At 38.3% G+C, this 25,613-nt stretch overlaps 1 protein-coding gene across 1 annotated transcript in view; it reads right to left on the reverse strand.

The window, feature by feature from the left end:
* The window catches only part of LOC131055060 (2-oxoglutarate-dependent dioxygenase 33), a 143,985-nt gene that overhangs the window by 43,624 nt on the left and 74,748 nt on the right, over positions 1 to 25,613 (reverse strand). The window contains exons 3-5 of the mRNA XM_057989683.2: positions 2,547 to 2,665; positions 2,284 to 2,347; positions 2,061 to 2,128 (exon numbers count right to left, since the gene is read on the reverse strand). Coding sequence (XP_057845666.2) covers positions 2,061 to 2,128; positions 2,284 to 2,347; positions 2,547 to 2,665 — 251 coding nt within the window. The remainder of the gene's footprint in view (positions 1 to 2,060; positions 2,129 to 2,283; positions 2,348 to 2,546; positions 2,666 to 25,613) is intronic.

The following is a 25,613-nucleotide window of genomic DNA, read 5'->3' on the forward strand; positions in this document are numbered from 1 at the left end:
GCAGCTCAAATTCACTGGTTCACTACCCTTAATGCCTATAAATGGCTGCTATGAAATCTTCAATAACATATGAGGTTGGTTAAACATATACACGCCAACTTAATGAATATAAAGCCATATGATTTTGGTGTTTAAGGATAATACAACACTTGATTTTGATTGCATATTATTTATGCTATGAAGTGAGCTTTTATTTCAAAACAAATCAGCCTCTAAGCTAGATTGTGACTTAGTAAATATATAAACATTGGCACTTGTAATGGTATGTATGTCTATGGCCATACCGGTATACGTGTTCATAAGTGTGTGTGTGTGTGTATATATATATATATATTACAAGTGTATTTAAAAAGGAGGAATATTATTCATTGATATCAAGTATCCCTTTTTCAAGCATGAGCATATATAAACATGTTATCGTAACCAAGATAACAATTTCCATATCCAATGGAAGTCGATATGTACTTGATATTAAAACAAAGGTATACAGGTGTGAATACATGGATACAAACAAGGTATGCAGATTCATTTTCATTTTCATATTAACTAAAACAATGCGATAATAATTATATATAAGCATCATCAATCATTCAGAAAACATCATTATATCATTCAAATGCAATTTCTACATGAAACTACGTGGTGTGTGCTTTAGGTATCCATCATGTCCATCCTTTACTAAATGGCTAGACTCCTCTCCTCAACCATGTTCCCACCTTTTTACTCTAATCTGCACTCAACCAAACTCATTGGCACATCAATAGACCAGCTCTCAAAACCATAGCTGAAATATGTACTTGGTAGAGAAAAATATAATAATATCATAATTGATCATCATCTTTTCATTTGCATTTTAAATAAACATTATTTCTAACAAATTTAATCATTTTAAATAAATCAAGGATAATTAAGTAATATTAAAATCAAGTTTATTTCATCAATTTAATCAAGCCAAAAAGATAAGACATGACAAAGATCAAGCTTAATTCCTATACCTCTAGCATCATGCTAGCTCATAACATACCAATACAACCTATCACTTGTGTCGTCCTCAAATTCTCACTCGTCCCCAATTTCCTTTGGAGACTACATCTAAGTTCAACTTCCTCCAGTCTTCAAAAAGCATTGATTCTAGATTTCCAAATAACTTTCCGACTACTTGCCCAATAATTAGGTTTATCATCATAATATCAATTTACTCTAATTGATTTAATATCTTTCTTTAGTTTGAATTAATGAAAGATTGCAAATTTAATAATTATGACGCTTGATGCTTGATGCTTGACATAGGAGACGAAACTTCAGATGACAAAACTATTTACAATAAACAATCACTACATACCAATGTCTATATGGCACCTTCATTTGCACACAGGGTAGTGAAACATGATCACATAGTAGCCGATTCAACAGGTAGCATAAATCTTAGCATGATTTCACCTTTATGTATTTTTTTCCCAGCCGTTTGAGAAAGATCCCAACACATACCTTCTCACATTATATCTCAATTATTTTCGTTACTTCGCCTTTTTTATTATTTAAAGATACTAAAATAAACCTATAAGATTGTTGCAATTGAAGGCAACAGTCTGGCTTTCTTAGTTTTGACATAGCATGTAATATGTTTTGCTATGTCACTTGGCCTACTTGAGCAATTCTCATGTTTTGTTGTAATTGGGTAAAATAATTAATAATTAGAATTGCATAGTCATTAATTTTGTATGAGCATATATAATTTATGTTGGTTGTAATTAGAACTTGTGCCTGTGATGGTCTTTCACACCTTAAGCGACTTCCTATTTATGTTGTGCTGGGAAATATGTTCAAGGAGTTCTTACATGTACTCTCCCTAGTCATATTGGTATTGTTGTTTATATTCTTAAAACCTATGTGCATGCTATGCCATATGAATAAAGTGTCAAATCCTTATCCTAACATTTTCATATCTTGAATATTTCTTTGTTGGTTTGATTGTGAATATGCTTTAGCTGTACTTTATCAGCAACCTAAACTTCTTATACAATCATTTAATATATGATAGAATAAATACAAATTCTTACCACAAGTTTGATCCTTCCAGTACTTTACCAAGCTCTCCATAAGCTCCCGGTTTCATATTCTTATAACACTATCAACACAAAAAGCATCAAATGTATAATTATATAGTCTCCTATAAAAACTAAAGAAGTATATGATATGTTATGAGAGAAGTTTCACTCTTATTTGAACCCAGATTGTTTCCCAATATTATTTAGAAATAATCCAAACAATATAATGCCTTACATCAATAGCTTCATGCAGGTCAGGTTGGCCAAGTGTTACATTTTCTCCCACTCTTTGATATCCTCTGCCTTCAACAATCACAAACTCATTCATGTGAGAATCAGAATTGTCCCTCATATGAATTTGACTCATGTCAATTCCATACTTATATACATTTGTGACAAGTTCAATAATCAAGATTCAAAGCTCTTCTTTTAATAGAAAAAAAAAATTATTCAGTTATACAACTTTCCATAATAGGTGCTAAAACTATCAACTTTGACCTGTATCCTGTTGAACTGCTCATCTTAATTTTTTCTTTCTCATCAGAAGGACGATGAAAAAACTCACGGCACAAGTCTCGTACTTCTTTCAAAATATGATCAGGAACTCCATGGCCTTTCTGTTGTCCAGCTCAAACATTTAAATCAACATCAATTCATGGACCATGCTCTCTAACTTCACATGAGCAGTCTATGCAATCAAATAATTTGTCTTATTAGACCATAAAGAACTTAACAAAGGTTCAACGATATACATGATCTTGTTAATTTCACATTACTTCTGGTATGTGGAAAAATTGCAGAAGCTAAAGCTAAAACAAGAAGTTGAGCTTCTGGAATTGAAGAGGGTATATGATTTATAATGATAAATCTTTAAATATAAAGAGAACTAACAAAGATGTTATTCAATAATTTCAAGCGCTTATAGTGTCTACATTCAGAAGCACATAGATTGATTAGTCTACATGTGAGTAACAAGCATTAAGTTGCATATTTGAACATGCATTTATATTGTTATAAAGTGAACAAATTGAATTTGGGCATCACAATTAATTTTGGCATATTATGTTGTCAGACATGGCCCAACATATTGTAGTTGGTTGGTCAGGAGAAACTAAATTAAAGTTCGTAACAAAGCAATGATTAGTCACCTGTTTGCCAAAGTGTAAGTCGTGCTAGTGTATGACCATCCTTAATTTTTTTGGTTAGAATAGGTCATTGGGTGGTCGGTGATGGTTGTCTAGCCTCCACACCTATTGACTTCATTGTATGTAGGGTCGTGGTTTAGGCTCAGAGGTGGGCTCTTACGTATGCAAGTTCTCTGGCCTTATCTATTGATGTACTTTACTATTTCGACAATAAAATTATTGGTGCTTATATTTTGTGTTATATATTGTAGTGTCTACTTTGATGTTTATATTTCTATTTATGCACCAACTTCTTGTTGAAGAGAAATACAACTGGTACATCTATGCAAAGAAAAGCAATGCTAACAAAATCTTGAATGCAGCAAAAAGAAACAATGGCACACTCACCACATAATAAGAGATTTTACCCAAGAACACTCTTTTTGGGGAAAAGGCCCACAAAAAATTACACTCTCTAACAGTATTGACTCAAACCATTCACAATAATAAGATATTTCTCACATGTGTTTAACCCTAATCCACGTGTGAGTATTTATAGACACGTCACTATAGGAAACGGCCAAGTGTTATTACAATACAATGGGTATAACAGCATTGTTTGAAAAAACCAACACTTGTTTGGTATTACTATATACATTAGACTAGACAAGCTATATTTAAGGCATTATTTCCTAAGTCACCCTAGTTTGGTGAACATGCATAAAAGGGAGTTGTTCAATACAGAATTGGAGGATGGTGAAATGAGTGTGTGGGCTGAGAGTTTGACTACTATACAATCAAGAAAGAGAAGACCACCATGTAGAACCTCTCCTCATTCTAGAATATCATGTTAAGGCGATATATACAAAAAGATGCACACCTACTTGACATTGGTTGAAGAAGACAATTTCAGAATCAGTAAACATGTTCTAGATTGTGTAATACCCCCACAATTTTTTTTGATAATTTCTAGTTTACAACACAACAAGGACCCGTTAGGGTTAGCAAATGAAAATACAATAATACTGAAAATGAAACCCTTCCACTTTCTGATCACCAAGTGCCCAATATGGGAAGGTGAGAGCATACGGTGTTGAGGGGATCGTTTGTTTCACAACACTGGAAATTATTACAATGCTTGGGCAGAAAGCCAACCCCTTCTGCTTATACAGCGGGGTATTGAAAACACTGAAAACCACTTGGCGGCAAACCGGCCAAGGACAAGCCAAGAAACTGAAATAACAATCACTCAACTGCTTATCCAACAGGAGGACTAGGAATGAAATTAACAATCAACTCTACCGCTTATCCAGAGGGAGGACACTATCACAAAATTCAGATATAGGCGGCAAGTTGGCCTCTTCCACTTTTTCAGTGGGTCTTGCTTACAATCCAGAAATAGCTGTTAGTACTACTAACCAGCTTTACAATGAAGAGATTGTAAATCTTAGAATAGAAATGACACTGTCTTCTGCTGATAAGTATTACCAAGCTCATCACACTCAACGAACTCACACACACCCATAGATAAATACCAAGCTATTGACTTCCATTCTGAAAATACAATTTCTAGCACGCATAACACACAAAAACAGCCACCACAAAAAACATTGAAATGCTCATAACTCCACTGAAACACTACAGAATGACTCACGAACATAAGCAAATGAAAACTATGAAGGAGGCGACTAAACTAGAACCTCAAACCAGCAACCAAAATGCCCAAACATTTCAGCAAGCATCCCAAGGCAGCCATGACATGGTACAGTCCAGCATGAGGGGTCAATTTGCATTATAAAATTCAATGGGGCAAATTAAAATCTGCAAATTGGTAGGATTCATCGCCTAGGGTGAAGGAAAAATTAGAGCGAATATCTAGAATGAATTGACGAACACACAGAGACTAGCGACCAATAATCTACTTCAGCACACTTACATAACCAGCAACCTGAACACTCAAAAAACACTCCAAACATCAGAAATTAATACATAAATCTTCAACATTGTTCTTAAATCCACTCTTCTAAATGAAGAGCAGTCTCTGGCTCGACTAGTTGTTGTATTGCAAGCAAGATATCAAGCAATGGCTAGGAGGTATGCATTCCCCGAAGCTTCATTTGAAATTTTGGCAGCAATTCGTTATATTTTTTTATGGATACCAAATGAGAAGCCCAACACTCATATTTATAGATTATGGAGGCTCAATGTAATGTCCCCTTCTCAGTGATGATGCATCCAGTGGTCCATTGGCCTATTTCGGAGACCCATAGGCTATTTGGAAAGGACAATTAGGGTTTCCAACTTTTGTGGAGTTTTGCTTGAGCTTTTTTGGGTTATAGTCAAGAGGGAATTCTTCAATCCTACTTGTGGTTTCCTTTTGGGTTTTCCATGAACTCCAGTGTGGCATAACATGCAATTGACTCTTTGGTGAAGTGTGAACTTACTATTTTTAGTAAGTTAGGGTTTGGTTGTTTGGATGATGCAATTTTACTGAGCTTGCCAAGCTCTCTCTCTAGGTGCGAAGATCATGCTTTTCGGAGCAGTATTTCATGACTTACTATTTTTAGTAAGTGGCAATATTGGGCATTTCTATTTTTAGTAGTCTTGGACAGGGTCCTGATCCAGCATAGTTCAATGGTCTTCATTGTTCAGCTTCATCTTGGATTTTGTTGATAATCAGTATTGGAGTTATAAGTTATTCAATTAAATATTATTTCCTTATCCTAAGGTTTAATATTTAATTATTTTATTACTGATTAATGATGTTGGGAATTGTACATATTATGATTTATCCTAAGTCTGCGAGGTGAATTTTTGGTATCATGAAGGAGGACGCCGAAATGAATAAGGAGACTTTATTTTATTTCAACAAAGTATATTCTATGCCAAAAATAGTGGTCCCCTTTGCTAGGCATGATTTTGACTTAAGGGGGGGACGCCATGCTTGTGTCCACCATTGGAAATGAAATGCAAATTGGAGAGGTGAATTTGGAGGGAGTTGAATTTGAATTTCAGACTTGGAAATCTATATATGCAGGTGTTTGGCTCCTCATTTGATCATCCAAAGAAATTATAATGTTATGCTGTCGGAATGACTCCAGACTTCTTCGAGGGTGAAAACCTCCTAGATTTTCCTTTGCAGTTTCGAGTGTGAGACCTCTCTCCTAGTTGCGGTTCGATTTTGTGAACTGTTCGGTGTTCCTGTGGATTGCGTTTGGTGTGGATTTGAAGAGTTGGTTGCTGCTGTAATTTTCAGTGTTGCTGATTCTAGTGTGGCTGAAGCAAAGATTCGATCCTACCTCCCTGTTTGTGCGACTTATCATTCTGGGTACTGACTCGAACTATTCTATGTACTAGGCGATATGTTTTGTAAGTTTGCAGCCCCTAATTCTGAGTCTTTGATTTTATAATGCAAATCGTACTTTTCCAGCTTAGGCATGGGTTTTGGGAGTGCATTGGGATGCGTGTTAGGTGTTTTGGGATGTTTTAAAGCTCATTTACAGTTGGTTATTGGTTGTTTCATTCCTAGTGTCAGTTTGAGTGTGTTGTGGGGAGTGTTGAGTGAGTTTGATGAGAGTTGGAAGCATTTTAGTGTGTTTTTGTGCTGCTGGTTATGCATTTCCAGCCTGCTGTCATTTATATCAGATTTTAGGAAGCTGGTGTTTGAGTTGGTTTGGTGATAGTGATCTTCTGTGATCAGCATTATTCTCGTATTCTATCTTTCCTTTTTTTTGTAAGGTTGAATAGTAGTACTATCAACCACATTTGGATTGTATTCATACCCGCTGAACAAGTGGAAGAGGCTGGCTTGCCGCCTATATTTGATATTTGTAACTTTTGTCCTCCCACTGAATAAGTGGTTGAGTGATATTGTCCTCTTTCTAAAATATGCAGTAGAGTGATGAGTTTTATGTAATGTCCTCTCGCTGAAATACGCGGTAGAGTGATTGGGTTAAGTTTCTTGTTGCTTTCCTTGGCTGGTTTACCGCCAAGAAGTTTAGTTCTACCCTATCGGATAAGCAAAAGGGGCTGGCTTGCAGCCCGTGCATTGTAATTTCAGTTTGGTTTATGGTGCTAACGATCCCCGGAACACCATATGCTCTCACTCTCCCAGATTGGGCTCTCGGTGAACAAAAGGTGGAAGGGTTCCCTTCAATTGCTTTGGATTATTTCTCTAACCTTAACGGGTTATTGTGCTTGCTCTGTAAATCTCATTGAAAAAATTAAAAAAAAATTAAGGAGAATATTACACTCAAATTCAAATTCACATGGCGCCCAAATTCCCCTCATTTCATCTCATTACATTTCATGACACCTTCTAGACTTGGCGTCCCAATACATGTCTCCAAATCATATCTTTTTCAATGGTCATCATTTAATAAAATAACAACATAATAAAACATGAATAACCTTGTTTCTAGGCTCCACCATGACTTAGGAAAAATAATGTGACTTAGGACAAAAATATATTTTTCCCCTTCCTAAGTCATCCCACCAAATAAATCAAATATATAATAAATCACCTTTAATTCACAAACCGATTAATGTCAAACTGAGTCAAGAACTGAAGTGCTAAAAACCATCAAAACTGAACTGGATTGGAGCTCTACATTGAATTGCTAAAAATAGCACTTACTAAAAATAGTAAGTTCTGAAAACAACTCCAAAAAGATTGCTCTTCAAACCCTGAGGATGAGCTTTGAAAACCCCGAAAAACCCAGAAACCCTGACGGTTGCCATCAACTTACTAAAAATAGTAAATTTTGGAAACTTCCCTGAACTTAATGCATGTCACACCTTTGCGAAGCTCTCAGAAAACCTAGAAGGAATCCACGGTCTGAATTATAAAATTCCGACTAGTCAATCATCAAACAACTCACGTAGACCTCCACAAAAGTTGGAAACCCTAATTTTTGCTTCCAGTTAGCCTACGGGTCTCTGGAATAGGCTAATGGCCAATTGAACTTCTCACCACTGAGAAAGGGACATTACAGATTGATTGTCAATCTTTCTAAAATCTTGGAGCATCATTATTTAATTTTCAAAGGCTTACATGAAGAACAACGATGAGAGAATTACATATGACAGATCGTCAAGCACTATTATGACAAATTCTGATGAGTGGAGCAACAAAGAAATGAGCAATGTCATCAATGAGGTGACAACAACAACAATGAAATGAAGACAATTGCCAAGGTGTTCAACAACCAAGAAATAAGTAGAGTGGTCTATGCCTGAACTCCAAGAGAGGCATTGTAATGCCCCACCAAGGAACCCTCGAGAATATGAGCTAAATAGAAATAAGAATGCATGGAATAATATTTTTTTGAAACATTTAAGATCAACGTATGCATCTCATAAAAGAATGATAGCCCAAACCTCGAACCTATGACAACTTGTCAACAAGCGACAAAGCACAAGTGGAAGACTTAACACACTAAACAACAACCAAGCACAAGGATAGATCTCCAAACAAATAAGGCAAGATCAACAAGGTGATTAGACTCACACAAGACATCCCTAAAAAAACAAGAGTCAACTTGATAAACAAAACCACCTCCTAGGTCCTAGGTACCACGGATGGGCTCTGACAAGCACAAATTCGCACACAAACACCATTGACACCATTCAACTCACTCTAAACACCATCAAGATACCTCAGAGGTTCCCTAGACACTATGAACCATGAAAGACACCTTCAATGAGATCAAACTAACCCTCCAATCTTCCGAAAACACTGTCCAACAAGCAACCTAAACAGAGGTGCCATTGAAGGATCCAAGCATCTTGTTAGGACACTAGTACACCTGGAGGACACTAGCGTGATGCGACCTAGTTCCCCACACACGTGTCCTCAACTTGCACTGGTGTCTACTTTCTACGCAAATTTCCTTTGATGATTGATAAACTCGTGTTGTCGTCCTCCGGACACGCATTTGTCCAAGGTAGTGAACGAGCTGGCTTAATAGTACGATCCCTCAAACACCCCAAACACGTTGGTGTGGTCCAAATACATAAAAGGCACCCAAGGACACATAAATTGACAAAAAAGGTGTGGAGGTGAAGTGTCAACTACACCTCCAATCACTAGGTGACACCCTCAAGAAAAGGCAAAGATTAGATGGACCCAAAACATATCCAATCCAACGTAGACTCCCACTAAAGGCTCAAAAGCACTAAGGCACACAAAGAACCATGACAACATCACTTGGACGCTTCACAAGCCTTCACAAGGCACATCTAGTGAGTCTCAAATGGACTCGAATTGACTCAAATCCACTTAAGTATACTCAAGATCACTAGACATCACCATGAGGGGACTACAACAACCTCCAAGATGGCACAAGACACCATTAGGTTCATTTTTAGCCTAATTGAAATATTCCTAACATGTATCCATGATACCACTTGAAACATAAAGAATGAAAACATATAATCTTGTGTCTGATACCAACAGCGACACACACAAAATTATTCTAATCCATTACATAACCACATGATTACATCATACTCCATGAGGAGTGTCAAATATACATATACATTAATACATAACTTGAATTCAAACATCTAGATGAATGCATTTACATCAATTGAGAAGGTACATGAAAGAATAAGAAGAGGGGAGAGTAGGACAAACTCGATACCATCCCTGAAGCCATAATCCCCAATACCTAACGGTGGTTGGCAACGTCACCCAACCATGTGGAACCCAAAGGTGCACCCCATGGTGCTCATGGAAATAGACACACAGACCAAACACTCAAGAAAGCATACACAAGGATATAGGCTTCACACATGCCATATATAAAATGTACACATCAACATGATCAAGAGCAACAATCCCAACTGGGAGGAATACCATACATCTCAATTTCAACACAACGAGCAAGAGAATAATACAAACACCAATACAATTATGTGACACATGAAGCATCAAAGTAAGATTACCATTTATAATCCAAGTAGGAGGCATATAACATCATCATCCAACACACACGGCACACATGGCAACCACATGATCATCAATGAAACAACACCAACAAGGAAGGCATAACATCTTCTAAGTGCTACTCAAATCTACAGGGCTAGATGTTAGAGAGCAAGAGCAAGGAGTGTCACCATGTAGCTCAAAGGGATGGCTCATGCGGAACCAAGAGGTCCTCTCATACTAACGAGGAGACTCGATCATGCTAGATCAACACCCCACGAACGACCAAGCCTTCCCAACTCATCCTTAGCCTATACGAGCTCTCGGGGCATGAGAGGGGCATCCACATTATCTTGGTTCATTATAATTGTCATTAGTTATCACTTATTAGAAAAATGTCATGTTGATGTGTTTCTACCCTCTCTTGAACAAGTAAACCTTAGATGCTAAAACAATGTGATCAAATAAGGCAACCCCAAGGTTTCTTTAGTTAGGTCTTGACAATGCAAATGGATAGATTTGGTGAATATGATGCGATATGCTGGTATCACCTAGGGACTTATGTTTATGAATCACAGCTGGAATTGGAAACTAACTTCTCTCAAACAATGAAAGTTCAAAAGGAAAGGGATAGAGAATCAAATCTAATTCAGACCTATGAAATAGTGATGATGATAGATGATGCTTAGATAGACAAATTCCTTAAACCAAGCTTTGCTTCGCCATGAATCAACAACTACACAAAATTGATGCAATCTCCAAGGGTAGTGAATGATTTTCATATCATAAACATTCATCCAAATACCCAATACTAGTGCAATCCAAATGAATACCCATAATCGAACTTAGCAACAATAATTAGGCTCAGGCTAACTTTACAATTTACACTATAGCTTGTAAATGTTATTGCAATTTCCAATTTAATGAACAAGTTATATGCAAGATGGTGTATTTAATATTTTGGTATTATGACTATGACAATAATATTGTTGTCTTTCTTTTGCTGCAGGTATGGAGGATGAACATGTATTGATTTCAATGTCATCCCCTTTCTTTTGAATGATGCATATATAGTAAGGTAGTCACAATCAAGTGGCACCTTGATCGGACATGTCTTTTAGACATGTCCGACCAAGATGTCACTTGGTTGTGACTCTTACAAATGTCAACCGATCCACTCGGTGTCTATGATAACTAATCGGTGCCATTGTAAATGGTAACAGATCGATATAAACACACCCGATAATGAATTGGTATCAAAGCAAACAAGCCCAATAACTAATAGCATTACATATGCTATCGGGTTACTAGCCCGATAGCATTTAGATCGACGCTTAACTATGTTAAGCAAGTCGTCGATCTAATCCATCTTTATCCAATGTTGTAATGTCCCCTTCTCATTGATGCTCTTTCAGTGGTCCATTAGCCTATTCCTGAGACCCGTAGGCTAGGTGGGATGAAGAATGAGGGTCTAGCATTGATGAAACGAGGACTTACTATTTTTAGTAAGTCAAGGAATGGCCATTCTGGTGTTAACGTACTACTGAGCTCTCCATGTTTTGCCTTTGGATGCGATGATCATGCTTTTCTGAGCATTAGTTCTTGACTTACTATTTTTAGTAAGTGGCAATGTGGCACAATTCTATTTTTGGCAGTAGACAGGGTTCGGATTCTGCAACAGTTTTGGTGGTCGTCTTGACTCGGTTTCATCTTAGCAGTGTTAATAATCAGTACCAGAGCCATATGCGAAATAATTGAATATTAATTCCTTATCCTAAGGTTTAATATTTAATTAATCTGATTATTGTCGACTGATTATTAAAAATTGGGATTAATGCATATTTTTCCTAAGCTCTTGGCGAATTCATGTTTATTAAAGAGATATCGAAATATTGAGAAAGATATTATATTTTTTATAACTTATCTCTAATATTTGCCAAAGTGTACGTGGGTCCTTGCCTTAGCGTGGGAGTTGACTTGTGGGGAATAGCGCCACTCTTGGGGTCCACATGTAGTGGAGCGAAAAGCAAAGGAAAAACGCTGAAATTGAAGGAAATGGCATTTGGGTTTGAGGTGTGTGGAGTTATAAGTATGAGACTTGGGCTCCCATTTCCATATCTTTGAAAATTGCATCGTTATGCTGTCGGTTTGGCTACTGAAAATCTGAGCTTCGAAGTTGGCTTCCTAGCTGAGTCTCAGTTTCGTACTTGCAATATAGTACCTAGCTGTGCCCTTGTGTTTCCATTGCTGATTGGTGAATGAGTTGCGGATTATGGAGTGTTCGATGTTGGATTTGAGTGTTTCTGGTTGCTAGTTGCGGGACTGCTGAAAGTGAATTTTGCTCACACCTCTTAACCAGGCGACTCCATCATTCTGGGTACCGGCTCATCCATCCTTCCTAGTCATGGCAATACAATGCGTGAGTTTTTAGCTATTTTGATTGAGCAATGATTTTATTAGACAAAATCGAACTTCCCAGGTATAGCGTGGGTTTTTGCATTTGCCTTGGGATGCATGCCAAATGAATAGTGGTTTGTTTGAGTTGTAATTTGGTTGGGATGTTGTTGTTAGAGTTATATTGGGGGATTGGGATTGATTTCATGTTATTTGGGTGAAAAATGAGGGAGTTATGAATATTTTGATGTTTCCATAGGCTACTGAATTGTACTTTCAACCTGCAGAACAATGTAATAGAAAATTACAGTCTTGTTGTAGAAATTTGCAATTATTCTCCTCATCTCATCTCAATATTGTAAGGTTGTTTCAGTAGTACTAATCATCCCTTCTTTCTGCTTTCATTTGTAATTCCCATTGCATAAGTGGAAGAGGCTGGCTTGCCGCCTTCTAAGTTTTGTAATTCAATTTTTGTACTCTGTCCTCCCGCTGAATAAGTGGTTGAGTGATAAGTTCAATATAATGGTCCTCCCGCTGAAATATGCGGTAGAGTAATAGCTTAATGTAATGTCCTCCCGCTGAAATATGCGGTAGAGTGATTGAATTTTAGTTTCTTGTAATTTTCCCTTGATCGGTTTACCGCCAAGAGTTTGGTTTCTATCCTGCTGGATAAGCAGAAGGGGTTGGCTTACCGCCCAAGCATTGTAATTTTCAGTTTGATTATTGTTGCTAATGATCCCCGAAACACTGTATGCTCTCACCCTCCCAGTCTAGGCTCTCGGTGAACAAAAGGTGGAAGGGTTCCCTTTCAGTTGTTTGGATTATTCCTCTAACCTTAACAGGTTATTTGTTGTGGATGAATTGTTATTGGCCAAAAAACAAAAAAAAATTTACTGGGATATTACAGTGGTATCAGAGCTGGTTTTCCTGCCAGCCTGTGAGAGTCAGTGGGTTCAGAAGTCTCCATGAGTGACAGAGACGTCAGATACTACAATAGAGAGCAGAAGAGACAGCAATTTCAGGTTCCGATAGTGCCGGAAGAGGATACTTTTTTAGAGGTACTGAGAAACAGAGGAAAGGACATAGATATTTTAGATTCCGTGGATTCAATGGTAGATAGGACCACAGACCCAGATGAAGCACCTGATAAGAAGGCAAAGAGGCAATTTGCTGCCATGATGGACATGATGTCCCTACTGTTGGCCAAGCTTAACCAGAACGTTGTTGGGACCCCTAATCAACCCAACAATGGTTCGGAAGCTAGCACTTCCAACGCCCCTGTGGGCAATAGGAACAGGAGTAACAACGGAAGTAACAATGGAGGTTCAACCCCAAGGCCTTTACAGCTTGTCTTTTTGCCAAAAGAAGTACAACAAACTGAAACAGAGATACCCACAGCTGATGAGATAAGAAACAACTACATGGAGTATGCTTCCCTTTTCGGGTGAGATCCGAGATATCCTAACTCTGGATCAATTCATGAATCAGAAAATGAAAAGAGGAAGGAGGAATGACTACAAGTCTGCTGCCCCAAGAGATTTCGAGCAAGCTCTTGGAAGAGTGACCTTAGCACACTTTGATGGAAGCGCTAAGAGTACTGCTAGAGCATGGGTACAGAAGTTGGACAATTACTTGTCCTTGAGACCGATGCCGGAGGAGGACGCCATCAAGTTTGCTACCTTGCACTTGGATGGAGTGGCCCACGAATGGTGGTACCATGGCTTGGTCACCCTTGGTCACAACTTAGTCACCACCTACGCTGATTTCACCAACAAGCTAATTGAGAGATTTGACACCAGGGATTCAGAAGTGAAGTTTAGAGAACTTGCACAACTAAGGCAGCAAGGTTCATTGGACACTTACGTGACTGAATTCCAAAACTTGTCAGTCATGGTGAGTAGCATATCAGAGCAGTGATTGGTTGTCCTTTTCACTGAAGGACTTGAAGAACAATTGAGAGGATGGGTCAAAGCTTTTGATCCGCCCACCCTGGCAGAAGCTATCAAAAAATCTCGAAGCATGGAGTTGGCTGCCCCAAAGAGTAAAATTCAGTCTAAGCCTTTCCCTTTCAGAAAGGACAAGAAGAATATCACAAATCAGACCAAGAAGTTCTCTCTGCGTATGGATGATGGGCTTCGTCAAGAGCTCCGGAGAAAGAACCTATGTTATTCTTGCAGAGAACCATGGGTTCTCGGACATAGGTGCCATGGAAAGGGGAATTCGCATCAGATGGAATGCTATTCAGAAGATGAATCAGATTCTGAAATTTCAGAACAGCAGACTGAAGTTGAGGACAGCGAGTATGAAGAGGCTCCCGAAGGGCCTGAATTTGGGTCAGAAGATAGAGGAGTGGTTGCTCAACTCTCGAGCATTCACAAAAATGAGTCTTTCAGAGTTCGGGGTGTGATTGGAGAGCATCGTGTCATAGCTCTCATTGACACAGGTGCAACACACAACTTCATTGATGAAAGGATTGTTGCAAAAAAGGGACTAGTGGCAGAGGAAGTTGAGGGCTTTAAAGTCATGGTAGTAGATGGCTCCACTATATCCTGTAATAGAATGATTTCCAACATGTTTCTGAAGTTGGGAAATCATGAAATCTGAGATGATTTCTTTGTGGTAAGCATTGGAGGCACTGATGATGCAGTCCTCGGTATTCAATGGCTGAGATCTCTTGGTGAGATCACACTAAACCTACAAACCATGGAGTTGAAATTCATGTTTGAAGGGAGGAAGGTAGTTTTGAGAGGAATGTCGCATGGGGGACTTAAAGTTGTATCCTTGAAAAGAATGGAAAGGCTGATCCGCCATAATCAGGTGGAGTGGGCAGCGGAGTGTTTGATAATGCCTTCCAATCCATTGGTGGATAAAGGCGGCTATTCCTCAGATTTTTCAGCAATGGTTAAGGATAGGAGCAAGATCATGGTAATGCCTTCAGAACCACAACATGAGGACAGAAATTATCCTAAAGACATTCAAAATTTGATAACTAAGAGAAGCAAGGTGTTCGAAAACCCACCTCCTGGCAGACCTCCTGAAAGAGGTGCCGAACACATTATTGAGCTTGAAGGAGCTAAGCCAGTCATAAGTACTCCTTACCAATATCCTAAGAAGCAGAAGGATGAGATTGAGAAAGCAATTTAGGAATTGCTTGACATGGGTTACATCCGGCCTAGCAAAAGCCCCTTTGCTTCGGCTATGGTTTTGGTGAGAAAGAAGGATGGGACCATGCGCATGTGTGTGGATTACCGAGCCTTGAATTAGAAAACCATCAAGAATCGGTATCCTATTCCGAGGATTGATGAGCTCATTGAGGAGCTACATGGGGTAGTGTTTTTTTCCAAGATTGACCTCAGATCAGGGTACCATCAGATTAGAATGAGAGCTTCAGATGTGGAGAAGACTACTTTCAGATGCCACTTTGGGCATTTTGAGTTCCTAGTCATGCCCTTTGGTTTGACTAATGCTCCTGCTACATTCCAGTCATGCATGAACAGAATCTTCCAAGAACAATTAAGGAAGTTTGTTTTGATATTTTTTGATGACATCCTAATATTCAGCAAATCTTGGAAAGAACATTTACAGCAGTTGGATGAAGTGTTGGGCATACTAGAATCTGAATCCTTGTTTGCCAAAGAGTCCAAATGTGAGTTTGGGATGGAAGAGTTGCTCTATCTCGGTCACATTATCAGTGCGAGTGGTGTGAAGGTGGACCTTGAAAAGATTAGAGCCATCATTGATTGGCCTACTCCTGAAAACATAACACATTTGAGGGGATTTTTGGGATTGTGTGGATTCTATCGGAGGTTTGTGAAGGGATATTCTTAGTTGGCTGCCCCCCTTACAGATCTTACCAAGAAAGGAGCTTTTGAATGGTCCGAAAGGGCACAGACCACATTTGAGCAGTTCAAAGGGATCATGAGTTCCTGCCCTGTTTTAGCATTGCCTAATTTCACCAAGCCATTTGAGCTACAGTGTGATGCATCTAGAGAAGGTGTTGGTGCGATCCTCATCTAGGATAAGCATCCTATAGTCTTTGAGAGCAAAAAGTTGAGAGGTCCTGAGCGACTGTATTCCATTTATGACAAGGAAATGCTTGCCATAATGCATGCCCTTGCAAAGTTCAGGCAGTATCTGGTGGGGAGTAAATTCATTGTTAAGATTGATCACAATAGTCTTAAACACTTCATGCATCAAAAGGATCTGAATGAGAGACAACAAAAATGGGTGAGTAAGCTACAGGCTTACGACTTCGATGTTGAGTATGTTAAGGGTAAGAACAATGTGGTGGCAGATGCCTTATCCAGAAGACCCCATTTGAGCTCACTCTGCAAGCTTATTGCTGATTGGAGGGAGTTATTGCTTGCTGAATAGGCCAAAAATCAGTTTGCAATCAGCCTTATAGAAGGTACTTTTCATGATGAAAGGTACAAATTGGTTGAGGGATTGATACTGTACAAGGGAAGAATCTTCATAGTACCTGAATATAAGTTAAAAGAGAAGATTTTGAAGACTTTCCATGACATCCCCCTTGCTGGTCACCAAGGTTATTTCAAAACATACAGGCAGGTCCGGGAGAGATTCTCTTGGAAGGGGCTTAAAAATGATGTTTTGAAGTACATTAAAGAGTGTCATACATGTCAGAAGAACAAAGATGAGCACACTCTACCAGCTGGTTTGTTACAACCCTTGCCTATTCCCGGTAAAAAATGGGAAAGTATTTCCATGGATTTCATCACGGGGTTGCCCCGGGCTCAAGGGAAGGATAGTATCTATGTGGTGGTGGACAGACTTACAAAGTTTGCTCATTTCTTCGCCATCACCAGCTCTTTTACAACAGCTCAAGTTGCTGAAGTGTTCTTCCGGGAGGTGTTCAGATTGCATGGTTTACCGAAGAACATTGTGAGTGATAGGGACAGCAAGTTCCTAAGTGCTTTTTGGCAGGAGATTTTCAGATTGTGTGGTACCGTGCTCACTCCAAGCACCAATTATCACCCTCAAACTGATGGGCAGACCGAGATAGTGAATAAGTGGTTGGAAGGTTATCTTAGAAACTATGTCTCGGAGCAGCAAAATACTTGGGTGAGATGGCTTCACCTAGGGGAATATTGTTACAATTCCTCCTATCACATGTCCATTCGGATGTCACCATTCATGGCACTATATGGTTATGAAGCTCCTAGCTTCGCAGACTTGGTATTTGGTGATAGCAGAACCCCTTAGGCAAAGGATATGATGCAGCAAAGTCAAGATATTCTGAGGATTTTGAGGGACAATCTCTAGCATGCACAGAATCAGTAGAAGTTGTATGCTGATCAGCAACGTATTGAGTGCACCTTTGAGGTGGGCGACATGGTTTATTTGAGGCTCCAACCCTACAGACAGTCTACTCTCAAGAAGAGTGGGGTTGAGAAATTGAAGCCTCGATTCTATGGGCCTTTCAGAGTCAGCAGAAGGGTTGGAGAAGTGGCTTATGAGTTGGAATTACCAACAAGCAGAAGGATCCATAATGTATTTCATGTGTCTCGCCTTAAGAAGGCTCTGGGACATAATGTTGTTGCTTCAGTTGAGTTACCTCTGCTTGATAAGGAGGGAGAGTTGGTTTTGGTTCCAGAAGCTATCTTTGAATTCAGGGAACGAACTTTGAGGAGAAGAGTGATCAAGGAATACTTGATCAAATGGAAGGATCTACCAGCTGAGGACGCTACGTGGGAAAATGAGGAGATTTTATTGCATCCAGCCTTATAGTTGCTTGAGGACAAAAATTTTTGGGGAGGGTGGACTATAATGTCCCCTTCTCATTGATGCTCTTTCAGTGGTCCATTAGCCTATTCCTGAGACCCGTAGGCTAGGTGGGATGAAGAATGAGGGTCTAGCATTGATGAAACGAGGACTTACTATTTTTAGTAAGTCAGGGAATGGCCATTTTGGTGTTACTGTACTACTGAGCTCTCCATGTTTTGCCTCTGGACGCGATGATCATGCTTTTATGAGCATTAGTTCTTGACTTACTATTTTTAGTAAGTGGCAGTGTGGCACAATTCTATTTTTGGCAGTAGACAGGGTTCGGATTCTGCAATAGTTTTGGTGGTCGTCCTGACTCGGTTTCATCTTAGTAGTGTTAATAATCAATACCAGAGCCATATGCGAAATAATTGAATATTAATTCCTTATCCTAAGGTTTAATATTTAATTAATCTGATTATTGACGACTGATTTATTAAAAATTGGGATTAATGCATATTTTTCCTAAGCTCTTGGCGAATTCATGTTTATTAAAGAGATATCGAAATATTGAGAAAGATATTATATTTTTTATAACTTATCTCTAATATTTGCCAAAGTGTACATGGGTCCTTGCCTTAGTGTGGGAGTTGACTTGTGGGGAATGGCGCCACTCTTGGGGTCCACATGTAGTGGAGCGAAAAGCAAAGGAAAAACGCTGAAATTGAAGGAAATGGCATTTGGGTTTGAGGTGTGTGGAGTTATAAGTATGAGACTTGGGCTCCCATTTCCATATCTTTGAAAATTGCATCATTATGCTACTGGTTTGGCTACTGAAAATCTGAGCTTCGAAGTTGGCTTCCTAGCTGAGTCTCAGTTTCGTACTTGCAATATAGTACCTAGCTGTGCCTTTGTGTTCCCATTGCTGATTGGTGAATGAGTTGCAGATTATGGAGTGTTCGATGTTGGATTTGAGTGTTTCTGGTTGCTGGTCGAGGGACCGTTGAAAGTGAATTTTGCTCACACCTCTTAACCAGGCGACTCCAGCATTCTGGGTACCGGCTCATCCTTCCTTCCTAACCATGGCGATACAATGTGTGAGTTTTTAGCTATTTTGATTGAGCAATGATTTTATTAGACAGAATCGAACTTTCTAGGTATAGCGTGGGTTTTTGCATTTGCCTTGGGATGCGTGCCAAAGGAATAGTGGTTTGTTTGAGTTGTAATTTGGTTGGGATGTTGTTGTTAGAGTTATATTGGGGGATTGGGATTGATTTCATGTGATTTGGGTGAAAAATGAGGGAGTTATGAATATTTTGATGTTTCCATAGGCTGCTGAATTGTACTTTCAGCCTGCAGAACAGTGTAACAGAAAATTACAGTCTTGTTGTAGAAATCTGCAATTATTCTCCTCATCTCATCTCAATATTGTAAGGTTGTTTTAGTAGTACTGATAATCCCTTCCTTCTGCTTTCATTTGTAATTCCCACTGCATAAGTGGAAGAGGTTGGCTTGCCGCCTTCTAAGTTTTGTAATTCAGTTTTTGTACTCTGTCCTCCCGCTGAATAAGTGGTCGAGTGATAAGTTCAATATAATGGTCCTCCCACTGAAATATGTGGTAGAGTGATAGCTTAATGTAATGTCCTCCCGCTGAAATACGCGGTAGAGTGATTGAATTTCAGTTTCTTGTAATTTTCTCTTGGTCGGTTTACCGCCAAGAGTTTGGTTTCTATCCTGCTGGATAAGCAGAAGGGGCTGGCTTGCCGCCCAAGCATTGTAATTTTCAGTTTGATTATTGTTGCTAACGATCCCCGGATCACCGTATGCTCTCACCCTCCCAGTCTGGGCTCTTGGTGAACAAAAGGTGGAAGGGTTCCCTTTCAGTTGTTTGGATTATTCCTCTAACCTTAACGAGTTATTTGTTGTGGATGAATTGTTATTGGCCAAAAAACAAAAACAAAAAATTACAGGGATACTGAAAAATAAATTGAATGAATGATTCAATAATCGGATGATGTATTCAACAATATACAAGCGTATATATAGAGATTACAAGACGACGTTCTAAATTAAGAACAAGTCGTTTAAAGTGAACTACTAAAAAGCTAAACGCTAAATAAAGCTTAAAAGCTAATTAACTAAAAAGAAAAAGCTAAATGTTAAATAAAGCTTAAAAGCTAATTAACTAAAAAGCTAAATGACCATTAAACAAGGAACTAAATATAGTTGACTAAAATATAATTAAATATTCTAATACCCTCCCTTAATGGTCATCCTATCTACTAACTACCCTACAGAAGACACTGCAGGTCTTTTGATCACAAATGAAAAGAACACTGTTGGAATGGAGACCCTCCTTGGATCTGAAAAGTGTTAATGACCAAGAATACCAAAATCCATCCAGCCTAACGTTGGGTAACCAAATTGAAAATTGAAACCATGATTTTGAGGAAAATCGGCAAACCCTTTTGCAGAAGAGTATTAGTTGACTGCAAAATACCACGGATGCAGATGTTCGCCCTGGCAGGTGCGACCCAAACTAACTGCAACAAAGCACGATTTTGAGGAAAAAACCGTCAAACCCTGAAATAGGAACCCTCGAAAAGAGAATTTACGATTTTGAGGAGAAAATCGAAAAACCAAGAAATCTGAAGTTACAAATCATCGTTTTTGTGGAAAAAAATAGTAAAACCCAGATAACTAAAATCTTACGCGAATATCACGGATTATAGATGAGATAATTTTGAAGGGAAAATTATAAACCCTACAAACAATTTTTGAGAAAAAAATCATGAAAACCCTCCCATGATTTTTTGTGGAAAAAATCAAAAAACCGACAGACAATTTTTCAGGAAAAAATCGTGAAAACTCTGGGACCTGTAAGACGAGGTCTGGCCTAAATCAATCTGATCAAGGCAACTATATTCAGATATCGTGAACATGCACTGTTTCCAGGTGTTGTGGCAGTTGAACTTTTGTCTGTGTTCCAACATGATGTTAGTCAAAGGTGTCATCACAAAAATGGAGGTTGAACGAGGTCAACCTAGTGAAAGCATGAGACAGAAGAATCTGATTCAAAAATCAGAATAGAAGCAGCTGCACAAAAAATCTGAAACCCTGGAGGAGAATTCTGGCACAAATTCCAAGGTGCAAATTTCAAGGTTTGGAAGAAACCCAGAAATTAAAATTTTCTGCACACTTAAAATAGCATAAATGGTGCCCAAAAAAAGCAAAAATCCCAACATCCACAGAAGTAGCAGAAATTGTGAATTGTTTTTAAATTTCAAGGCAAAATTGCTGGCACAAAATTTGAGGCACGGAAAACGAGGCACCCAGAAAAATCTGAGACCAACCCAAAAAAGCTCTCGAAAAACCCACCAAGAATCTGAAAACAGAATACAGATCCGATGGCTCAAAATTGAGGCACGGAAAACGATGCACCCAGAAAAATATGACAACCCAGTTGAGCTCTCGAAAAACCCACCAAGAATCTGCAACCAAAATAAAATTTCAACTTGAACAGAAGGGTCAAAACCCTAGTCGAAAATTGGAGAAACCCTAGGAAAATTTTCAACATGCAAAAAAAAACTGCCCAGGAAGAGAAAAAAATCTGTTTTTTTTATTTTTTTAAAAAAATCTCTTCAATAAAAACTTCGAAAAATTTTAATAACAAAAATTTTCGAAATTTTTAATTTCCATGCTCTAATACCATGAAAAATAAATTGAATGAATGATTCAATAATCGGATGATGTATTCAACAATATACAAGCGTATATATAGGGATTACAAGACGACGTTCTAAATTAAGAACAAGTCGTTTAAAGTGAACTACTAAAAAGCTAAACGCTAAATAAAGCTTAAAAGCTAATTAACTAAAAAGAAAAAGCTAAATGCTAAATAAAGCTTAAAAGCTAATTAACTAAAAAGCTAAATGACCATTAAACAAGGAACTAAATATAGTTGACTAAAATATAATTAAATATTCCAATAGATATTACAAATGTCAATATCATAATCATGATCAATGTTACAGTCTGATAAACATATTCAATTCGGAAAGCATAAATCAGATAATCTAATAGCATAGATGAGTAAACCAAAACAGAATAGAGGAGATTAACGGGTTAGGAAAGTCTTATCTTGCAGAAGCTACTAATGCATTAACACTCCCTCTTAGCTTTGGAAGATAGATAAAGTAACCTGCATCACATTTCTTTTCCATAGTGTCAATCTCCAAGAATATATATCATCTATACATATGATATGAAGTACCATCAGGACATAAGATACAAATATAAAACATCACTCTGAGTATGTGACATAGAGTATCACCAAACCATGTGATATAAAAGATTCATTATTTCATTATGACAAGATATCACCTGAACATGTGATATCAGTATTTCCTAAACATGCAATACTAAGAATAAACATATGAGGATGGTTAGATTCTCATCTTATCCAGGTTGTGATATGTGCACAAATATTTTATACAAATGTTTTATCACAACACCATCCTGGCACATCCATGACACACCAGAGATCCAACATAATAACTGGTTTAGAGAATCATAAGATCGTCACCTTATGATGTTTGCATACAAGTGTTCATAATCTGAGAGATCGTCACCTCTTAGATATGAACACAGGGGGTGAAACCCAGAATGTCTCAACATGACAAAAGAAGTTTACACATTAAACATCTTATTTACAAAGCAGATTACCTTTCTATCATACCTAAACCTTTTCTGAAGTGATCAACCTTCACTCTGGAAAGTGGTTTGGTCAGAATATCTGCAGTCTGATCTCCTGTACTAACATATTCTAATTTGATCACATTTTTGTCTACCATGTTTCGTACATAATGGTATGGAATCTCAATATGCTTAGATCTGTCATGAAATACTGGATTTATAGAAAGCTTTATGCAACTCTGGTTGTCACAGTGGATAACAGTGGGTTTCATGGGTTCACCAAATAGTCCCACAAGCAACTTCCTAAGCCACACTGCCTCTCGAGCAGCCATGGAAGCTGCAATGTACTTGGCCTCGGTGGAACTCTGTGCTACAGAAGACTGTTTTCTGCTGATCCAAGAAATCATGGCTGATCCTAAATTGAAGCAACACCCTGAAGTGCTTTTCCTGTCAGTCACACTCCCAGCCCAATCTGAGTCTGTAAATCCGTGTAGGTCTAAATCGATTTTCTCATATTTGAGACCAAGGTTTAGAGTACCTTGTAAGTATCTCATAATGTGTTTTACTGCAATCAAGTGGATTTCCTTAGGCTCACACATAAAGTGACTTAAGGCATTGACCGCATAACAAATATCTGGCGTTGTATTCACCAGATACATCAGGGACCCAATCATCTGTTTGTAGAGAGTAGGGTCAGTGGATTGTGACTTTGCTGATGCTTCCTTAAGTTTGTGTAAATTTGTTTCCATGGGAGAGGTCATAGGTTTGCAGTTATGCATTCCGAATCTCTTCAAAATGTCCAAGGTATACTTTCCTTGGTTTAGTATAATATTTTTAGAATTTTGCCATATTTCCAAACCTAGGAAGTAATGAAGGAGTCCCAAGTCCTTCATATCAAATTCTTTAGATAAATCTTTCTTACATTGATCTATGAGGTGATCTTCTCCTGTAATTAGTAAGTTATCAACATATAGAATCAATATTAACATATCACCTTTATTTTGTTTGTAGTAGAGATTTGGATCTGCATCATTTTTAGAGAAGCCTAGTTTAGAGAGAGAGGTGTCAATTCTTTCATACCAGGCCCTAGGGGCATGTTTAAGCCCATAGAGAGCTTTCTTGAGTCTGCACACATGAGACTCTACACCCTGAATTTCAAATCCTTTAGGTTGCTCTAGGTAGACTTCTTCTGAGATCTCACCATTAAGAAATGTTGTCTTAACATCCATCTGGTGCACCTTCCACCCTTTTGCTTCTCCAATGGCTAGTACTGTTCTTACTGAGGTATATCTGGCTACAGGTGCAAAGGTTTCTTCATAATCTATTCCTTCCCTTTGAGAGAACCCTCTAGCTACAAATTTGGCCTTGTGCTTTTCAATACTGCCATCTGTAGCATGTTTGATTTTAAAAAACCATTTAGATGAAACAACAGATTTCTTAGTAGGCCTAAGAACGATCTCCCAAACATCATTCTTCATAATGGACTGATACTCTTCAGACATGGCATCCTTCCATACTTGATGTTTAAGTGCATCTGATACATTGTTTGGTTCAGCTTTAGAGAGATTATTCATAAGAGCAACATAGCTAGTGAATTTATTAGGTCTTTTGCTTTCCCTGAAGGTTCCTGAAGGAGCAGCAAACTTCTAAGCTTCTGCTACAGTCTTGGTGGCCCATAGAGGTCTTTTCTTGAGGTTTTCTCTAGGTAGGATTTGAGTTTCACCTATAGTTTCCTCAAGATTCTCCCTCTGAAGCTCAGGAGTAGGATCTTCTTCTATGTTAGGAGTGGGGATATAGATTTCAGGCTCTATTGTACTTAGGGCTCTTTTGAAGGCTAAATCTTCTTCAAAGATTATATCCCTACTAAGTTCAATATTTCTCTGACCATGCATATATATTCTATAGGCCTTGGATGTTTCACTATATCCTACAAGTATTCCCCTTTTTCCAAAAGGTTCTAGTTTTAATCTTTTCTCTTTAGGTACATGTATATAGACAAGACACCCAAATATCCTAAGGTGGCTGATATCTGGTTTTAGTTTGGTAAATACTTCTTCAGGAGTTTTATCTTCAAGATGTGAATGAAGACATCTGTTTTGTATATACACAGCAGTGTTAGTTGCTTCTGCCCAAAGATTGATATTTAGATTCTAATCAAGAATCATGGCTTTGGTAGCTTCTACAATTGTCCTATTTTTCCTCTCAGCTACCCCATTTTGTTGAGGATTATAAGGTATTGTTAGCTCCCTCTTAATCCCTGAGTTTTTACAAAAAACTTTTTAATTCTGATGTGTATTCCCCCCTATTATCAGTCCTTAGGATTTTAATTTTATTTCCTGAGTGGTTCTCCGTTAGTGATTTAAACTCTTTAAACCTACTAAGGATCTCTTCTGATTCTTTACACTTCAGAAAGTAGACCCAAGTTTTCCTAGAGTAGTCATCAACAAATATTACATAATACAAACATCCTCCTAGAGAGGGAACGGGCATTAGTCCACATACATCAGAATGAACTAACTCTAAAACTTTGCTTGTCTTCCTAGTACTATTATGGAAGGCACCCATGATATTTTTACCTAGGGCACATCCCTTGCATGCCTCTGAATGATATTGTTGCAACTTAGGTAAACCTGTGACAAGGTTTCCCGTAGATGATAAAGCTCTATAATTCAGGTGGCCTAGTCTTCTATGCCAGATCTC

The sequence above is a fragment of the Cryptomeria japonica genome, chromosome 5, assembly GCF_030272615.1.
Source record: "Cryptomeria japonica chromosome 5, Sugi_1.0, whole genome shotgun sequence".
Classification (NCBI taxonomy): Eukaryota; Viridiplantae; Streptophyta; class Pinopsida; order Cupressales; family Cupressaceae; genus Cryptomeria; species Cryptomeria japonica.